This window comes from Ammodytes marinus (genome assembly GCF_949987685.1).
Source record: "Ammodytes marinus genome assembly, chromosome: 12".
Lineage (NCBI taxonomy): Eukaryota > Metazoa > Chordata > Actinopteri > Uranoscopiformes > Ammodytidae > Ammodytes > Ammodytes marinus.
In genome coordinates this window covers 12,659,519-12,676,242 of record NC_137216.1, presented here as the reverse complement: position 1 = coordinate 12,676,242, position 16,724 = coordinate 12,659,519, and the positions used below count along the sequence as shown (strand labels likewise).

Genomic DNA, 16,724 nt, shown 5'->3' with positions numbered 1-16,724 from the left:
CAGGATCTGTGTGCACGGAAACAGAAGATGCATAAGAAGATTAAGGGTGACAATTACACAGGGCTTCAGGTGTGAGTGCAGATGATTTGAAAATGTTGTTGAACGTTGATCGCGGGCAGTAACTTTGCTTTTTGTATGAATGTGTCCCTACAGCAAACTTCCTCCCATCACTGTGAGTGAAGGAAACTGAATGTATTAGTATTTCTATCAGTGTTTACAATAATACATAACAATATCAACATGCTAGCCAATAACAGTCTCTTTATTAAAACATCTGACATTGGACAAACAGTGTCATGGACCTCTGATGGACTCATATGATGGGATCATGTGTAAAGTTTTCCATGACCAGTATGGAGCGATGGAACAATACAGTGGCCAATAACATTGTCAACAAACACATTGGCATTTGGGTATTATCTTTTGACGAGCCTGAAAGATGTCAAAATGTCCTTAAAACGTTCAAACAGGCCCACTGGATTAGGGGCATGTAGTGGGAACATGTGATGAATACTTGAACCATGTATTTTATTATTCAAGCTAGACGGTAAAATAGACTTTGCACAGAGACTGAACAGAATTCATCTCATTGGCAGCTTTGGTTGAAAATATACTGGTGTTGTGCTTCAACAACGGATCCTGAAATACCTCCAGGTGGATATTTTTATAATGTAACTTAAGTGGAAAGATATAAGATATTTAGTTGTTTTGCCTTTGAATTCTATCCCTGGCATGACCTGAATCTCCACTTACTTGGAAAGCCTTATTGGAGAGTATCTGTTGGAATGAATGGTGATGGCAGGTTTATGTACTGGAGGCTGAATGGCTGGGCCAGGCCAGTGTACCAGTCATGCCAACATTTAGTCACAGCAGGTAACTGGGTCAATAGCCCATAATGTCCTCCATTCATCCTCCACTGATGGATCTGGAGTAAAACACAGAAATGGAGAAGGAAGAGGGTACAATTTATTCTTTATCGTGTGTATATAAGGTGACTCCTCTGCTTCCACTGCATTCTTCCCTATTCACTTTCCTGCTTCCTTTCAACTGATAGAGGCCTACATTCCGTAAATCTAATAGGTTTTGCCTTTTGGAGCTGCTAATGTGTGAAGATGCTCAGACTTTTTCTTCATTGACAGCGGCTAAGGGTCAAGCGGGTACAGAAAGCATTTACAAGGAGGAAGATTTTTCACTGGGTTAAGGTGGCGAGACTTCTCCATCTTTCTACACCTACTTTGTATTCTCTTGTCTCCTCTCTGCAGAAACACAGCTGAGATATGGGCAAAAGTCCAAAATGTGTGTGTGTGTGTGTGTGTGTGTGTGTATATCTGAAGCAGTATCAACCTGAACCTACTGACCTGCAACTCTGACAGCTCTACATCTCTGCGTCTCTCTCTCTCTTTCCAGATGAGTCGGATGTCAACACTCACTGTAAGTTAATTTGTAGCCACACACTCAAATAAGTGTGTTTGTTGTGTCAGCACTTCATATTTGATTCACATAAACTTACTATGCAGGGAAAATTGTTAACTGAATGTGGCCGTAAACTGGAGTAAAGTCAAGAAATAAAAAAAACCCCATCATATTACACTAACATTAGAGAAATCGTCGTCAAACTAGAAATCAACACTGGCCTGAAGAGGCGGACTCTACTATTGCTTTCCATTGCCTGGTAATTTGACATGCTTCCCTTTATTTCACAATCTGTTATGAAGTCAGGTTTAAAACAGAAGCTGCACAGACACGGGCGAGAAACAGTAAATGATGATTTTTGTAGTCACGAGTTACACATCATCTAATGTTCCAAAGTTACGGAACAAGAAAGAAAGAAGAAGAAATAAAAAGATAGGGCGTCACAAAATTGTTGAAAAGTGTACATCCCTTTTTTTGTTACGTTCCTGATGTCATTCAGCAAAGAGCAGAAGGGGAAGTATCGAGTATAATATCCCATCAAGTCTGCTTTGAGACAGATTGAAAGAGTTGTCTACAAAGACGCAGTCATGGGTGCTCCCACTGCAGATACTGAAGCCACTAACCCCCCCCCCCCAACATCTCTGGGTTTTCTGGTTGACAGCTCCACCATCAGTCTGGACATTAGGCTATACCTCTGACCTATTTTGAAGATGGGTCAAATTGTCTAAAAGAAGCTTCCACCGTCCTTTTTGCTGCAGTATTTCCAAAACAGAAGCCAGCAGGTTTATATACACATACATATCTTTTTTTTAAACACTGTGCAGCTCCTGTGTTTCTCTAAACAGGCCAAGGATGGAAAGAGGAACATCCAATCAAAACAATAGCTGTTGTGACAGCACGATATTGAGAAACAGCCACGGTTAATGTTCCGCCCGATACGTACATAGATATTCAAATTTCATTCACAGTTGTTGTGGCAGCGTGTCAAATGTCCCTGATGTCCTCACCAGATAAGGTCACACATCTTCTCTACATAAAACCATCTGCTTAGAACTGCTTTGTCACGGAAACGCTTGAACACACACACTTTTATGGATTGTCTTAGCCCATAGGAACATGTGTCACAGGGGCATAACAAGATCTGAATCATAAAACACATGCATGCCTGTATCCCAAAAGAGAATAGCTTCCTCTGCTCACTACTGAGGTCTACTCAGGGTTTAGTGTCCTATCATTAGTCTAATCAATATAAGGTGGTTTTCTATGCGCACAGGGGCACGAGTTGAGATTTTGGAGAAGAATACAGCGTCAGCATCTAACTCAATGTTCCCTCACTGGTCACTTTAATCAAATCAAACCACTGGCAATGTACAGTATTAGATTAAATTCACGTCATATGCTTCTCAGACAGACTGTGACCTGACCTACATCAAATATATTGATTAGGTCCTAGGACAAAGACACACACACATGCTTTGTCTTCACCCATATGCATGTGATGTCAGTAAGTTACTCCAGCATGATTTATTAATGAGAAAGGTCCCTGCTCTTGTTTCAACACAGGCACCGCTGATCCATGAAACCCGGTTCACATGAGGCATGTGACATACCATAAGGACATTCAAGTAACACACTCAAGGTTTCAGATGCACCAACATCTGTGGAATGAACACCCGACAGTCCAGCACAGTTATTTATGACAAGAACTTTGCAGATGGTCCTGATAAAACTCGGGTAGCAGACAGTTGGTATCAAATTGTCAGTTCAGTCACTACGGAACTTAATTTGCATTAATCAATGTTTCCTATACGGACTTTGAATCCAATAACTACGTGTAAAGTGAGACATCCATGAACTCAATAATGTGATGACAGGTCAGGGATTTACTTCAGCATTGAGCAAAATTCAATTACACAAGTCAGATCAATGGAGTGCAATATTGACTGATTTATTTGTACTTTCAAGGTCTCTTTGTCTTACGGCTACGACAAGATATCTCAAGAACTGCTGTGGAGCTGTGAAAATGACGGGGGGGCCAGCGCTATGGTTGCCTCAATGACAATTGCTCTTGTTCTTGTTCTTCATTTTCAAGACATCCAGGTCACTGGGTTCCAACCATATCTCTGGATTCGGTGCCATAGCAGACCATTACTGTGTTCAATACTTATTAAAGCAAATGGTTCCCTCTTGTGTCCATTTAGTGCCATTACGCAACCCATAGCAGCTTTACTGAGTTGAGTTGAAGTTGGGTCTCAGTTGTTTGAGGAGTCCAGGGTCAGCAATATTTGCTTACATTCTTTACAAAGTAACAATGCTGTCCATACTGTTCATACTTGTATTTTAGTTCATAAATCGGTCAATGAGTTCATTTTTCCATCATATTTTTGATCAAATTTGGAGGGTTAATGGGTGTACTTGTGTGAGAGAGATGGAACTCAGTTGTAGAGCATGTAACCTTAGCTCAAACAGCAATTTTTTTTTTTGACAATTCTGTATCACCGTGGCCTTTTTACTTGTCCTTAGAAACAGCACTGGGACTGAAAAACGATCTCATTCAGAGTTGAAAGACAAGCTACTGTGTTTTCAATGTCTCCAATGAAGAAACAACAGCGCTCCCTGCTGTTTGTCCTGAGAAGTGAAAAAGCCTCTTTATAGGTCCGTGGTCGGGCCTGGTTTGGATGGTAGACCAATGGATGGAATACCAGGTGCTATAAGCATTTTCACTTATCTGGACAAACGGCAGAGGGCGCTGCTGCTCTTTTACTGGAGACAGCTTTGAAAAACAGAACAGCATGTCTTTCAACTGAGATCCTTTTTCATTCCCAGTGCTCTTTTATTTGGGAAGACAAGGCATCGAATATTAGGCACAATACTTTAAAACAGTCACATTAGAAAAAAGTTGGGGAGGATACATTTGTCTATGATACATTTTGTCTCTATATAAAGCCCTGACCGGGAAGCTACCACATTATTTGACTGCAATGCTGCAAATTTCAGATGGGCTTTATCAGACCCGCTCCACTGACATGCTCAAGCCCGATCTGAGCTTGGAAAGACAGCTTTAAGCTTCAGTGCGCCTGACTCCTGGAACAATTTACAGCAACAAATTAAAATGAATACCTTCATATCCTTTAACCAATTCAGACATCGTATATTGTACATCAGTTGTTGTGTGTTTGATGTATTTGCATGTAGGCCTATATTGTGTATGTATTGTTGTTTTTGCTCTGCACTTGAGGGTCAACCCTCAGTAATTGAGGGTCAACCCTCAATTGCTCTCTCGAGTATAAATACAAGTTAATGAAATGAAAATGAATGAGTCCCTTTTGTAATCCATTCAGGAGTAAACAATAGTTTAAAAAAAATTAAAGAAATAAAGAGTCATCACGACACATTTCCAGAATTAAACCCAATTTATGGCCCTTTTTCTATTTGAGTAAACACATTTTTTAATTTCCCATCTCATTGCAGAATTAATCCATCAAAACCAAAAAACACTCTGCAATCAGTTCCCATGTTTCTATAAATGCATGGTGATACAAAAATATAGTTAGAAAAATAATAAACCCAAGTCAGGTTACAGCCTCAGAATCTGACACCTCTAGGAAATAGACATGTTTCAGCCCGTACTACAGCAACTGTATGATTTTTATGTGACCGGTACTTCTGAACATTTTAGAAAATCATAACTATGTTTTTTGAGTCACTGGTTTCAGTTCATTTCAGTACAAAAACAAACCACAATGCAGTATTCAAACTGGGTCCTGCCTTCAACTACATAACCACGTGACATGACATAGCCTATGCATCACTCTTGTGAAAATAAAGATGACAAATATTCACTGTGATGGACAATACTCTCACTTATTTGAATGCTATTCTGAATAATCTCACAACAACAGTGGCTGCTGAGCAGGTGGAGAATAAATCAAACATGTGGGATACTGTATGATGAAAACAGTTGATAGTGCTAAATTGCTTGTTGATTTTGGGCTGAGTCGCACAAAACAACTGTCAATCTTTTAACGTGATATCATTGGAGGTCAGAGAGGTCAGCTGAATGCTTTAGTGTCATTCATCCTTAGTTGTTACATCTGTATTAAGCTACACTCTAGTGGCTGTGAGAGCAAAGAGAAAGAGAAACATTTAATCGACCGTCTTATTAAACACACACAGGCTCTGAGTGCACAATCTGCAAACACTTGAGTGACAATTAACACAGTACAAAATACTTTACAGTTACAGTGAAAAGGTAGAAATGATTTATGGGGAAAAAAAGGAACTGATTTTGAATCCAATAGCTGCTTCATTTGGGCAAGTCTATTTGTTGCATTCTGCAGCTCAATCTGTTTTTTTTTTCAATAACTGTAATAGTCAGTCACTTGACAACAGTACACGCAGTACTGAAAATTCAGCTGGTCCCAAAAAAAAAGACTTGTTCTGTAATTTAAACACAACTTAGTTCTAAGTATCAATGTTTCTGCTGGTGGGATTTCAGATTGAATCTAAAAGTCTGGCTGGATGCTTAATGTTGTTCACACAGGGTCGTGGGCTATTCTCTTATATAGGATTTTAAAAATGACTTTCTTTTCTTTTGACTTTCATATACAGTATCTCACAAAAGTGAGTACACCCCTCATATTTCTTCAAATATTTCATTATATCTTTCCATGGGACAACACTGAAGAAATTACACTTTGATATAATGTAAAGTAGTCAGTGTACAGCTTATATAACAGTGTAAATTTACTGTCGCCTCAAAATAACTCGACACACAACCATTAATGTCTAAACTGAAGGCAACAAAAGTGAGTACACCCCTAAGAAAAAAATTCCAAATTGGGCCCAAAGTGTCAATATTTTGTGTGGCCACCATTATTTTCCAGCACTACCTTAACCCTCTTGGGCATGGAGTTCACCAGAGCTTCACAGGTTCCCACTGGAATCCTCTTGCACTCATTCATGACAACATCACGGAGCTGGTCGATATTAGAGACCTTGCGCTCCTCCATCTCCCGTTTTAAGAACCCCCAAAGATGCTCGATAGGGTTTAGGTCTGGGGACATGCTTGGCCAGTCCATCACCTTTACCCTCAGCTTCTTTAGCAAGCCACTGGTCGTCTTGGAGGTGTGTTTGGGGTCGTTATCATGTAGCAATACTGCCCTGCAGCCCAGTTTAAGAAGGTTGAGTGCACGTTTTCAGCGTCATACCAAGAGGTTGGCTTTGGAAAATTGACGTATGAGTGCTGCCAGCATTGCTGCAGGGCTTGAAGGGGTGGGGGGTCAACCTGTCAGTGCTCAGACCATACGCCACACTCTGCATCATACTGGTCTGCATGGCTGTCGTCCGAGAAGGAAGCCTCTTCTAAAGATGATGCAAAATAAAGCCCACAAATAGTTTGCTGAAGACAAGCAGACTACGGACATGGATCACTGCAACCATGTCCTGTGGTCTGATGAGACCAAGATAAACTTATTTGGTTCAGATGGTGTTAAGAGTGTGTGGTAGCAACCAGGTGAGGAGTACAAAGACAAGTGTGTATTGCCTATAGTCAAGCATGGTGGTTGGAGTGTCATGGTCTGGGGCTGCATGAGTGCTGCCAGCACTGGGGAGCTACAGTTCATTGAATACCAACATGTACTGTGCCATACTGAAGCAGAGCATGATCCCCTCCCTTCGTAAACTGGGCCGCAGGGCAGTACTGCAACATGATAACGACCCCAAACACACCTCCTAACGACCACTGGCTTGCTAAAGAAGCTGAGGGTAAAGGTTATGGACTGGCCAAGCATGTCCCCAGACCTAAACCCTATTGAGCATCTTTGGGGCTTCTTAAAACAGGAGATGGAGGAGCGCAAGGTCTCCAGTATCCACCAGCTCCGTGATGTTGTCATGAATGAGGGGAAGAGGATTCCAGTGGCAACCTGTGAAGCTCTGGTGAACACCATGCCCATGAGGGTTAAGGTAGTGCTGGAAAATAATGGTGGCCACACAAAATATTGACACTTTGGGCCCAATTTGGACATTTTAACTCAGGGGTGTACTCACTTTTGTAACCGGCAGTTTAGACATTAATGGCTGTGTGTCGAGTTATTTTGAGGGGACAGTAAATTTACACTGTTATATAAGCTGTACACACGCTACTTTACATTGTATCAAAGTGTCATTTATTCAGTGTTGTCCCATGAAAAGATATAATGAAATATTTGAAGAAATGTGAGGGGTGTACTCACTTTTGTGATATACTGTATCTCTATTAAATAATTGTACATTACATTCTGGTAATAAATAAGTTAAGTAATATAATTATTTACCTTAAAAGTGATTTGATGCTCCCGCAGGTTTGAAAATTATTGCTTTGATGACCCTAGAAGATCTGGATCTGAACATGAAGGCATTCATAACGTACCAAAAGGATTCAAAGGATCAGAATAAACTGATGACCTTGATGTTTTTGTATCTAATGACTTGAGGTATAAAAAAAATGTTGTTTGTTTGACTGGATCTGCATTAGAACAAACACAGTGATAGAACATCATGGCATAGTTATACATAGCATAGTGCAGTAATCCATGAGAAAAAGTTGAAAGCGTTTAAAATGTCCTCTCTTGCAATGTGAATAAATCTCAAAATATAAAACTATTTTCTTCAAAACTAAAAGAAAGGAGAAAAAAAAAACTGTCAGTGCAACATTTAAAGTGTTTCTCCTCAGACTTGTTCATTTATGCTCGGTCACACACAAAGAATAACAAAACTGAATGAAATGTAATTCCCTTAATTCTACGATAAGTGTTCCCTTATTAATCATTATATGTACAAAAATCCTTTCCCTGTGTAGAGACATGTTACTGTTCTACTGGTGAGCTTACTGTATGAATATCAGATGTTCAGACCTGAGACAAACTGCTTCATGATCCGTTTCCACATGAAAGAGCAAGCACAGGTTGGGTTTGTAGTACAGCAGCGTACAAGTGTTCAAAAATAAATACATACAAATAATTTAAATAGTCTCTCAACAGACTGAGAGTCTGTTTGGTTAGATATTTTGATCTACGTCTCCTGCATTCAAAAGCTCAGAATTAGTTTGGAGTATGAGGTGGGATGTTTGACGCTGGTTGGTACCTTAATATTTTTAACATTGCATTTAACATGGTTGGAAATGTTCAAACCTTGTAGTTCCCTTTAAGACGTATACAGCCACTAATCAATATTTTTTAATAGCTGCTGTTGTTGTTCACTTTAAAATCTGATCATATTTTAGACTCATCGGTGATGCGGTCGGTTCCCTTTGACTTGAGTTGTCATGAATTCTGATAGAAAGCAGATGAAATAGGAAAAATACACAGTGCAACCCTACACAGTGCTCTGCTAACTGTACTGTACAGTAGGTTCTATTAAATTACCCATTAGGGAAATACTGTGAAACAAAATACCTCTCTACAACTAGGATTTTCAATAAATACTTTTGATCAAAAAAGTATTACTGAAAATCTACATTAACCAAATGTTGTTGTGAAGGTGATAATGCATAATAATTACTTTTATGTGATGACTGTCTTCCCTGAAAACAAAAGAACTTTAGTGTGTGCTAACATACTGGAAGGAACTGTCTGTGCAGCTCCTGTTGAATTGACTGCTGCCTTTTTGTCAGCTCCTGTGAATGAAGCATGGTGAAGCTTCTGGCAGTGCTTTCATTGCTGTGATTCCACTCTTGCGTTGACCGTGTGGCGTCTTCCTGTCCGCTCCTATGTAGCTGCCTCGTGCTGGATCTGGATGTAGCAGGCCTGCAGAAGAGTCATTTCACGATTATATGTACAAACTGTGTACAAAGGATGAAGTTAGTGTGTCAAATTGCAAGTGCTTCTGACCAATGTGCACTGAGCCAAGGCCATTTACATTTAACATGCTGCTTCAGCATTAACTATGGGCAGAATGCAATCAGATTTGAAAGATTGCCATTGTCCTTATGTGTGTGTGTGTGTGTACATGTGTGTGCGCGAGCACATGGGTCCTACCTTCAGTGTAGTGAACATCAGTCCCAATTCTCCATGTTGAAGGTTGGGATCCATCAAATCATCTATCAGATTGACCTCGGCTCCCAGGTTCCTGATCCTGGAAAACAGAGCAGCAAAAACACAACATGTTCACTCACCAGCGTCTGCTAACCATCCCCTGTTTGAAACATAAAACGCTGTCATAATAAACTAATATAAACCTTATTTGAAGTGTGTCATAATTTTTTTTTAAAGATAATTTTTTAGCATTTTCAAGCTTTTATTGGATAGTACAGAGTTGAAATGGGGAGACAGAGAGAGAGGGGGGATGACCTGCAGTAAAGGTCCACAGGTCAGACTTGAACCAGCGACCACTGCAACAAAGGCCGGAGCCAATATGGTACGTGCTTTATCCACTACGCCACCGGAGCGCCCCGAAGTGTGTCATAATTAAATGTGTGTGGGTGTCTGTGTGTTTGTGTGTGTGTGTGTGTACGTGCTAGACGGACCTCGCCCTGAGCACCACATAGAGGAAGAGAGGAAGCAGGTCGTCCATGCACCACAGGAAGTTGCCATCGAGCATAGGTTTTATTTCCTGTGTTAACTCCTCAAACGTCTTCTGGATCACCATGAGTTTGTCTGACGGAGTGAAGGTGGTGCTGCATGGGATGTAGACGTACATTTGTATTCATACAGATAATAATTCACTTTCAATGTTATTAATGTTTTATTTTATGCTATGAACCTGCCAGGGACTACAGATAAAAATGAGCCAGTATGGCTAAATCTGGAACATTTACATGATGGACTATGGTGCTCATAGTTATTAATGTGCACTGTCACTAATAAAAAAATAAAAAAGGTCTATACTGTTGTACAGATAAATATGTGTGTTTAAATATTCTGTCAGGTCTGGTTGCATCAGGATAGCCGAATAGGATATTATTTGTCCTTTTCAGTAGCAATGGTTACACTTTTAAAAATTGGACTTGTGGCTTGTTGTCACTAACTAGAATAAATGCAAATTCAACAAAACCAAGCATTTGAGGTAATTTAGTGACGTCATATAGTGTCATATAACACAGTCACATGGCAAATACCTGATCTGTTGGAGCGTCTCTACAGCGGAAACAAAGCAGGCATCTTTACTGCTAGACACAATCTGTAATAAAAAATAAAAAAAAACAAAAGAAACCAGTTAAGGAGGATAACACAAAAGATGCAGCAGCACACTTTCACCTTCTCTAGGAACATTTAGAAGGAAGCAAAGCTCATCCATTCTGTGTGTGAGTAATGGTGGGTGGATTTGAAGCTGGTGGGGGAGAAAATAAATAAATAGAATCTGACCTGCTTTTTCTCTCCCAGAATTGACAGCCACACAGGCCAGAACTTCCTACAAAAGAAAGAAAATAGACTGTCGCAACAAAAAGCAAGTGTCTGTGTGCGTGCATGTGTGTGTGTGTCAGGTTATATGCAACACGCTCTCTTTGTAATGCATATATGATGTATACAGTGTTGTATATATACACTGTACATATAAAATATGGCTCTCTGCATTAGAGGCGCTCATACTTTCAAGGGAGGGATATAAAATAATGGTTAGCAACAACCATAACACAGCATTCAATGTTAAACCTCAGACCTTTGTGGATGTAGAAGCCATTGTGTTTATTCCTATGTGTTTTATTTTAATGTACAAACTCACTCCTGCACGCCCAGGAAGCTGAGTAGAGACTGGTCGGGCTGTTTGTTGAGTCGGAGGATGCGCTCCCAGTACTGTGTCTCCTCCTGCTCTTCCTGCAGGCAGTACAGGGTGAAGAGAGGACGGTAGAGGTGAGGCAGCAGCAGAGGGAGGAGCAGAGAGGAGCAGCTCACCACCAAAACACAGCTGGAGAAATGAGAGAGAGAGAGAGAGAGAGAGAGAGAGAGAGAGAGAGAGAGACAGGGGGAGAGAGAGAGAGAGAGACAGACAGAGAGAGAGCGAGAGAGAGAGAATTAAGGTCTAATATAAATCCAGACTGTCTTTTTCAATAGCATTGTATTGGAAGAGCTGACATAGATCTTTACGTTTAACAGTGATTCACGTGACTGAGCCTTGCTTGAATGCCATCTTGTAGGCTAACCCTAAGCTAAAGTACTTTTAAGCAATGTCAATACGTTCAGACAGTGCTTCTCAAATGGTGGGGGGCGCCGTGAGTTGTCAGGGGGGGCGCGGGCTGCCTTGATTTCCAACTGACCAAAAAAATGTAAAGTGCTAGCAAGCGCGATGTGTGCTTGTGTATGGTCATATCGGTCATATCCGCGCGAAAGGCCGCGATTTGCAGTAAATAAATGTCCACATGTGTCTCCAAGTGTCTCTGTAGGCTATTTAAAAAGAAATCAAGAAAGTAGACTAATAATAACATTAATGAATTATTGGTTATCGCATCACAGAAGCATATAATAATAAAAAAACACCACCTTAACTATGTTTACAGTTTAAAAATGTTTTGAATGAACTGCAAACCTCAGTGAATCATTTGCTCTTGTTTCTCTGTCCTGAGATTCACACAGACTGAGCAGTCTTGTTTAAATGTTACAAATTGAGCTAATAAACTGAACTTTGAATTTTTTTGCTGCAGAAGTTATCTCAGCTAATTTTTGTTATCTAATTTGATAATAAGGTGATTGTATGCAGAATGCTCGTACCAGAAACTCATACAGTGGTTTTGTACAGATAAATAAATAAATATTAGCAGGTTCTCAATAGTATTTCAATTTAGGGGGGGGCGCAAAAAAATGTCTGTCCCCTAGGGGGGGCATGACAGAAAATAATTGAGAACCACTGCATTAAGATGACAACTTTATTTATTTTTTTACATTTTTTGTGTGTTTTTAACTTATGTATGCAATGTTGTGAATATGTGATCGAAATAGATAAACTAAACTAAAACCCTTGTGTGTGTGTGTGTGTGTGTGTGTGTGTGTGTGTGTGTGTGTGTGTATGTGTGTGTGTCACTTACCCTGGCTCTTCTATGGTAGAGTTGGGTCTGCTTTTCGATGGAGAGGTAGGCAGTTCTGGGATGATGCTGCCATCATCTGGTAACCCTGGAAACAGAAACCTGCAGACAACAATCTATGTGTAAGTGACACAAATCATATTATATACATACCTGTTTCATTCTTTAGCTATGTGTTCTTCCTTGTGTTTTGATGTTATTATGTGGTTTTGTTTAGAATTGAGTTGCAGACTAACAATAAAAATAAATACAGTCCTGAATATCACACACATTGACACTAGATGCACACCTACAGAAGAATAAGGGCCTTGTGTTTAGAGAGCTTACTGAAAACAGAGGGCAGACAAAAGAGTTAAGTCAGAACTTGAATCTACCGGACAATGCTGAAGAGATCAGTGAGGTAGGCGAGGAGCTCCTGTACGGCCTGTCTGAGCAGCCTGCGGTTGGATCCCACACCGATGTAAGTCATCCGGTAAACGGTCACCAACGTCTCCACCAGCCAGCCCAGAGGGTGGAGAGGGGTCTCACATGCCTGACATACAAACAGCGCCATACAAATACAGACAAGCACACTGAAGTATAACACCAACAAACGCTTTTTCCTTTAGTCCTTGAAGGCAGTACCTACACTTCTTTACGTACTTCTAACATTGGGTACTTTTGCAAAAAGTACCGTATTTTCCGCATTATAAGCCGCACTGGACTATAAGCCGCAGGTGTTATAATGTTTAATTACCATATGTAAGAGTTCGTGCACAGAGGGGATTGTCGGGAAAGAGATGGCTGCTTGAGGAAGCTCCCATTTATTAACATTTCAACAAACAAGTTGCATATTTGCATAACGTATTCAAGTGTAACCATTTAGAGCAATAGTAGACTAGCTACAGAACATATACTGTGCTGTGTAATAACAGGGTCGAAAAATGGGGGAAAAGTCTCGGCTTATAGTCCGAAAATTACGGTAATATTCATTCAGTGTACAATTTACATGACCACTGTTGCCAGTTCATAAGATACACCTTTATGTAGTGTATGAAGGATGTACTACGTCAAGTATATAACATTTATTTTCTCTGTAAAATTAGAACAATATGGGTGAAATTAATATTAGAAGCATGTCTCGGTGTACCTTGATGAGGTATCTTCGTATGTTGTCGTAGTTTGCTGTAGTGACTGTTTGACCATGCTGAGGAATGAACTCCAAACACTCCAAAACTTTGCGCTGAGACCTGCTGAGGTCTGGGCTACAAACAAATACACAAACATAAAGTACACTCACTTATTTCCATGTACAGCTGTGAAAAGGACACCAGTTACATTTGCGTGTGTTTGTGTGTGTATCTACCTGTTTCGCTGTGCAGTGGTTATAGTAACAGCGATGTTCTCCCAGGCTGCGGTCCTCTCTCCTCTCTTAGGGGCATCACAGCCCAGTCGACTCCAGCATTCATCAAACACACAGGCCCACCTCTGACCTGCAGGCACCACATACTGGCCCAACCTGCTGCACATGCACATATTCAAAACATTTTTAAGATACCAATCAGAACATGAACACTGGATGACACAAACCCGGTCTTCAATTTGAATGACATATCAGGCTAATAACACCCATCTTGCTAACAATAATATTCACGACGGACAGTCACAAAACTGAACATTTTTATATAAAGAATTAAAAAATGCATAGCAATGAACACAAACAGCTCTTAGACATTACAACTCCAAAACAAATGTTCATTTACATGCTGTGTGTGTAGAAATCATTTCAGGAAACAGGTTGAATCCAGGTCTAAAGGACTATAAAGTAATACTCACAACAGGCTGTTTCTCTCCTTGTTTTCTGGTTCTTCGGGGGCTGGTTTGGTGTACATTCCATCTACTTTCAGCCCTGTTGCCCACTTTCCACTGAATAGGCCCTCCAGGCAGTCACCGTAAACCAGGGATAAAACACCCTAAAGAGGAAGACATTTCTTTTTTAAATCACTGACTAGGTCTTTTTGCTAGAGACATGTAGCCAACAACTGTCTGATTTTAAACTGGAATTAATTACAACGAGACATTGTCTAATTCCTCACATAAAACCACATTACAAATTTGTAAAAACCGTGAGATGTGATGTAGAGAATGACAAAAATAGATCTAGAGCACACAGATAAAAAGGAGACAAAAAAGCTTGATACCTTCCCGTTGATGGTCCAGTCATCAGAAAACTCCCCGTGGAAAGCTGTGTCGTCCTCCGACACCAACAGACCTGGACCCTGATAAGAAAATAAAAAATAAAAACAACACACGCAGCATCAAACTATACGAAGTAAATCACGGATGTACAATGATTAGGATGGTGTCGAAAAGATATCAAATGTTTAATTTTTTTTATAATGTCAGATCTAGTGAGACGGAAAACGTGATTATATAAGAAGACTCAAGTAAAGAAGCCAATTATATCTCTTCCAGCTTTTACTATAGCTATAACTAAACCAATGTATAATTTGAGTAGTAAGGTTATTGATGGTTCACATATTTATGGAAATGTATGTGCTATACATAAAGCTATATCCCCTTATTAGCTTAAGTCCCTTTTTTTGTCCACACTTTGTTTCATAGCATATTATTGTCTAAAATAATTTCTTTCTTTGTTTAATTGGCACTACAAATCAGAGCATCCATTACAAGTTAGTGGACAGTTTTCCAGTTGAATCTTCTTTTTCTAACCGTGTGTATGTCAGAATGATGAAGTGCATACTTCAGGTTGTTCTTACACTCATCTTGTTATCTCTGAAGGTCCCTTCAAAGTACACACCATTCTGGTTGACAACCACAGCGCTGCCATGCCGCTGCTCGTCCAACCACAGACCCATGTACTTCTCACCTCTGGGAAAAACACACAAAAAGAGTTAGCATACCAAAGCAGAGTAATATTAAGGAAACTGACTGTTCTCAGAGAAGACATTAAACACACTGTGCTAATTAATATGTACCAAAAAAAAAACTGTTTTCAGGTAATAGTAAGAATGTGTGTGAATGTCCTCCTGAAACTTTTTCATCACCCTTCCCCCCCCCCCCCTTTTTAGGACGGACATTCCCCAATGTCACTGGAGACCAATTAAATGAAACCACAACACAATTAACATGATAGCTCCTTATCACAGGAAAAACAAGAATACAATTCAGTCTCCAGGGGTTTTCAGGCTCAAACAAGAAATCCTGGAGGAAACTTCCTAGGGAGGGAGTGTTTACTTCAACTAGTAAATCTGGATTTCCTCCTTAAAAATGTTATGACAATAGGAAGCTCTCAAAAGGATTTTGAGCCACATCATTAAACAGACCTTGTGATGTTATCGTGGACTCCGTATCCTGTCTTCCTGTCATTGACCCACTGGCCGATGAAAACGCTGGAGGTCTTTTTGGCCAGCTTACCCGAGCTCAGCATCCCGTAACCGTGGCGCTGCCCATCGCAGAAACAGCCCTCATACACCTCGCCATTGGCATACCTGGGTAGAACCCACACAGACATGAAGATGCACACACTGATATTGGTCAAGGCAATCAGAAATATTAAGTTCAATCCCCACACAGTCGACTGATTTCAAAACAAACTGTGTCCTACACTACTCTCCAAATTACTATAAAAGTCAGCAGAAAACAGTGTACTGACTTGTACTTGCCGAAGCCATGGATCTTGCCATCTTTCCAGTGCCCTTGGTAGATGTCCGGCTTACTCAGCTCTTTGTGAGGGATGATACACTCTCCATAGCTGGAAAGAAAAAAAGTAAAAGTTGGAAAGAAATATTCAGATGGTTTAATCTTTGTAAGTTAATAACACTAAATAAAAAAAAATCATGAGCAGCTGCTTTCATGGTTTCATAGTGGCTGTTTAAAACATACATTTAAAGCCACCATTGTTTCTGTATGTTCAGTATTTAAGGGTAATTGTTTCATACTAGGAATGAACAACATTACACATTAACTAGCCTTTAGGACTACACTTGCCTAATGCCTAGTGTACTTACCCATCCTCCTGTCCATTCTTGAAGTTTCCGCTGTAGGTCCGTGCATCTGGCCACTTCATTTTGCCTCTGTAAGGGCAAATATATTTTACTATGCTGAAACATATATACTATTATGGATGGAAGGGGACTAGTGGGTTAAACATGTAAACGTCTTCTGCCTCACTAATCGGCACCATACATACTAGTTGGTTGGTAATTTATTGCCCATCACTTGGACTTGAACATAAAATATGTGAGAATGAACGTGTGTGTAGGCCTATAGGTGTGGGCGAGTAAAAGAGGGGGAGAGCAGAAGCAAAGCCAAAAGG

At 40.2% G+C, this 16,724-nt stretch overlaps 1 protein-coding gene across 4 annotated transcripts in view; it reads right to left on the bottom strand.

Moving 5' to 3' along the window:
- Positions 1 to 4,814: 4,814 nt before the first annotated feature.
- Positions 4,815 to 16,724, bottom strand: part of LOC307258479 (alsin-like) — a 29,312-nt gene continuing 17,402 nt past the window's right edge. For 3 of the 4 annotated variants that reach the window (XM_080038012.1, XM_080038011.1, XM_080038014.1), the window contains 16 exons: positions 16,417 to 16,482; positions 16,062 to 16,160; positions 15,733 to 15,897; positions 15,166 to 15,277; positions 14,587 to 14,664; positions 14,222 to 14,358; positions 13,752 to 13,907; positions 13,536 to 13,650; positions 12,781 to 12,938; positions 12,410 to 12,508; positions 11,113 to 11,295; positions 10,755 to 10,800; positions 10,508 to 10,569; positions 9,917 to 10,066; positions 9,429 to 9,525; positions 4,815 to 9,197 (listed from right to left, as the gene is read on the bottom strand). In XM_080038012.1, coding sequence (XP_079894138.1) covers positions 9,159 to 9,197; positions 9,429 to 9,525; positions 9,917 to 10,066; positions 10,508 to 10,569; positions 10,755 to 10,800; positions 11,113 to 11,295; positions 12,410 to 12,508; positions 12,781 to 12,938; positions 13,536 to 13,650; positions 13,752 to 13,907; positions 14,222 to 14,358; positions 14,587 to 14,664; positions 15,166 to 15,277; positions 15,733 to 15,897; positions 16,062 to 16,160; positions 16,417 to 16,482 — 1,762 coding nt within the window. In that variant the 3' untranslated portion in view covers positions 4,815 to 9,158. The remainder of the gene's footprint in view (positions 9,198 to 9,428; positions 9,526 to 9,916; positions 10,067 to 10,507; positions 10,570 to 10,754; positions 10,801 to 11,112; positions 11,296 to 12,409; positions 12,509 to 12,780; positions 12,939 to 13,535; positions 13,651 to 13,751; positions 13,908 to 14,221; positions 14,359 to 14,586; positions 14,665 to 15,165; positions 15,278 to 15,732; positions 15,898 to 16,061; positions 16,161 to 16,416; positions 16,483 to 16,724) is intronic. The other variant, XM_080038013.1, reaches the window with a different exon arrangement.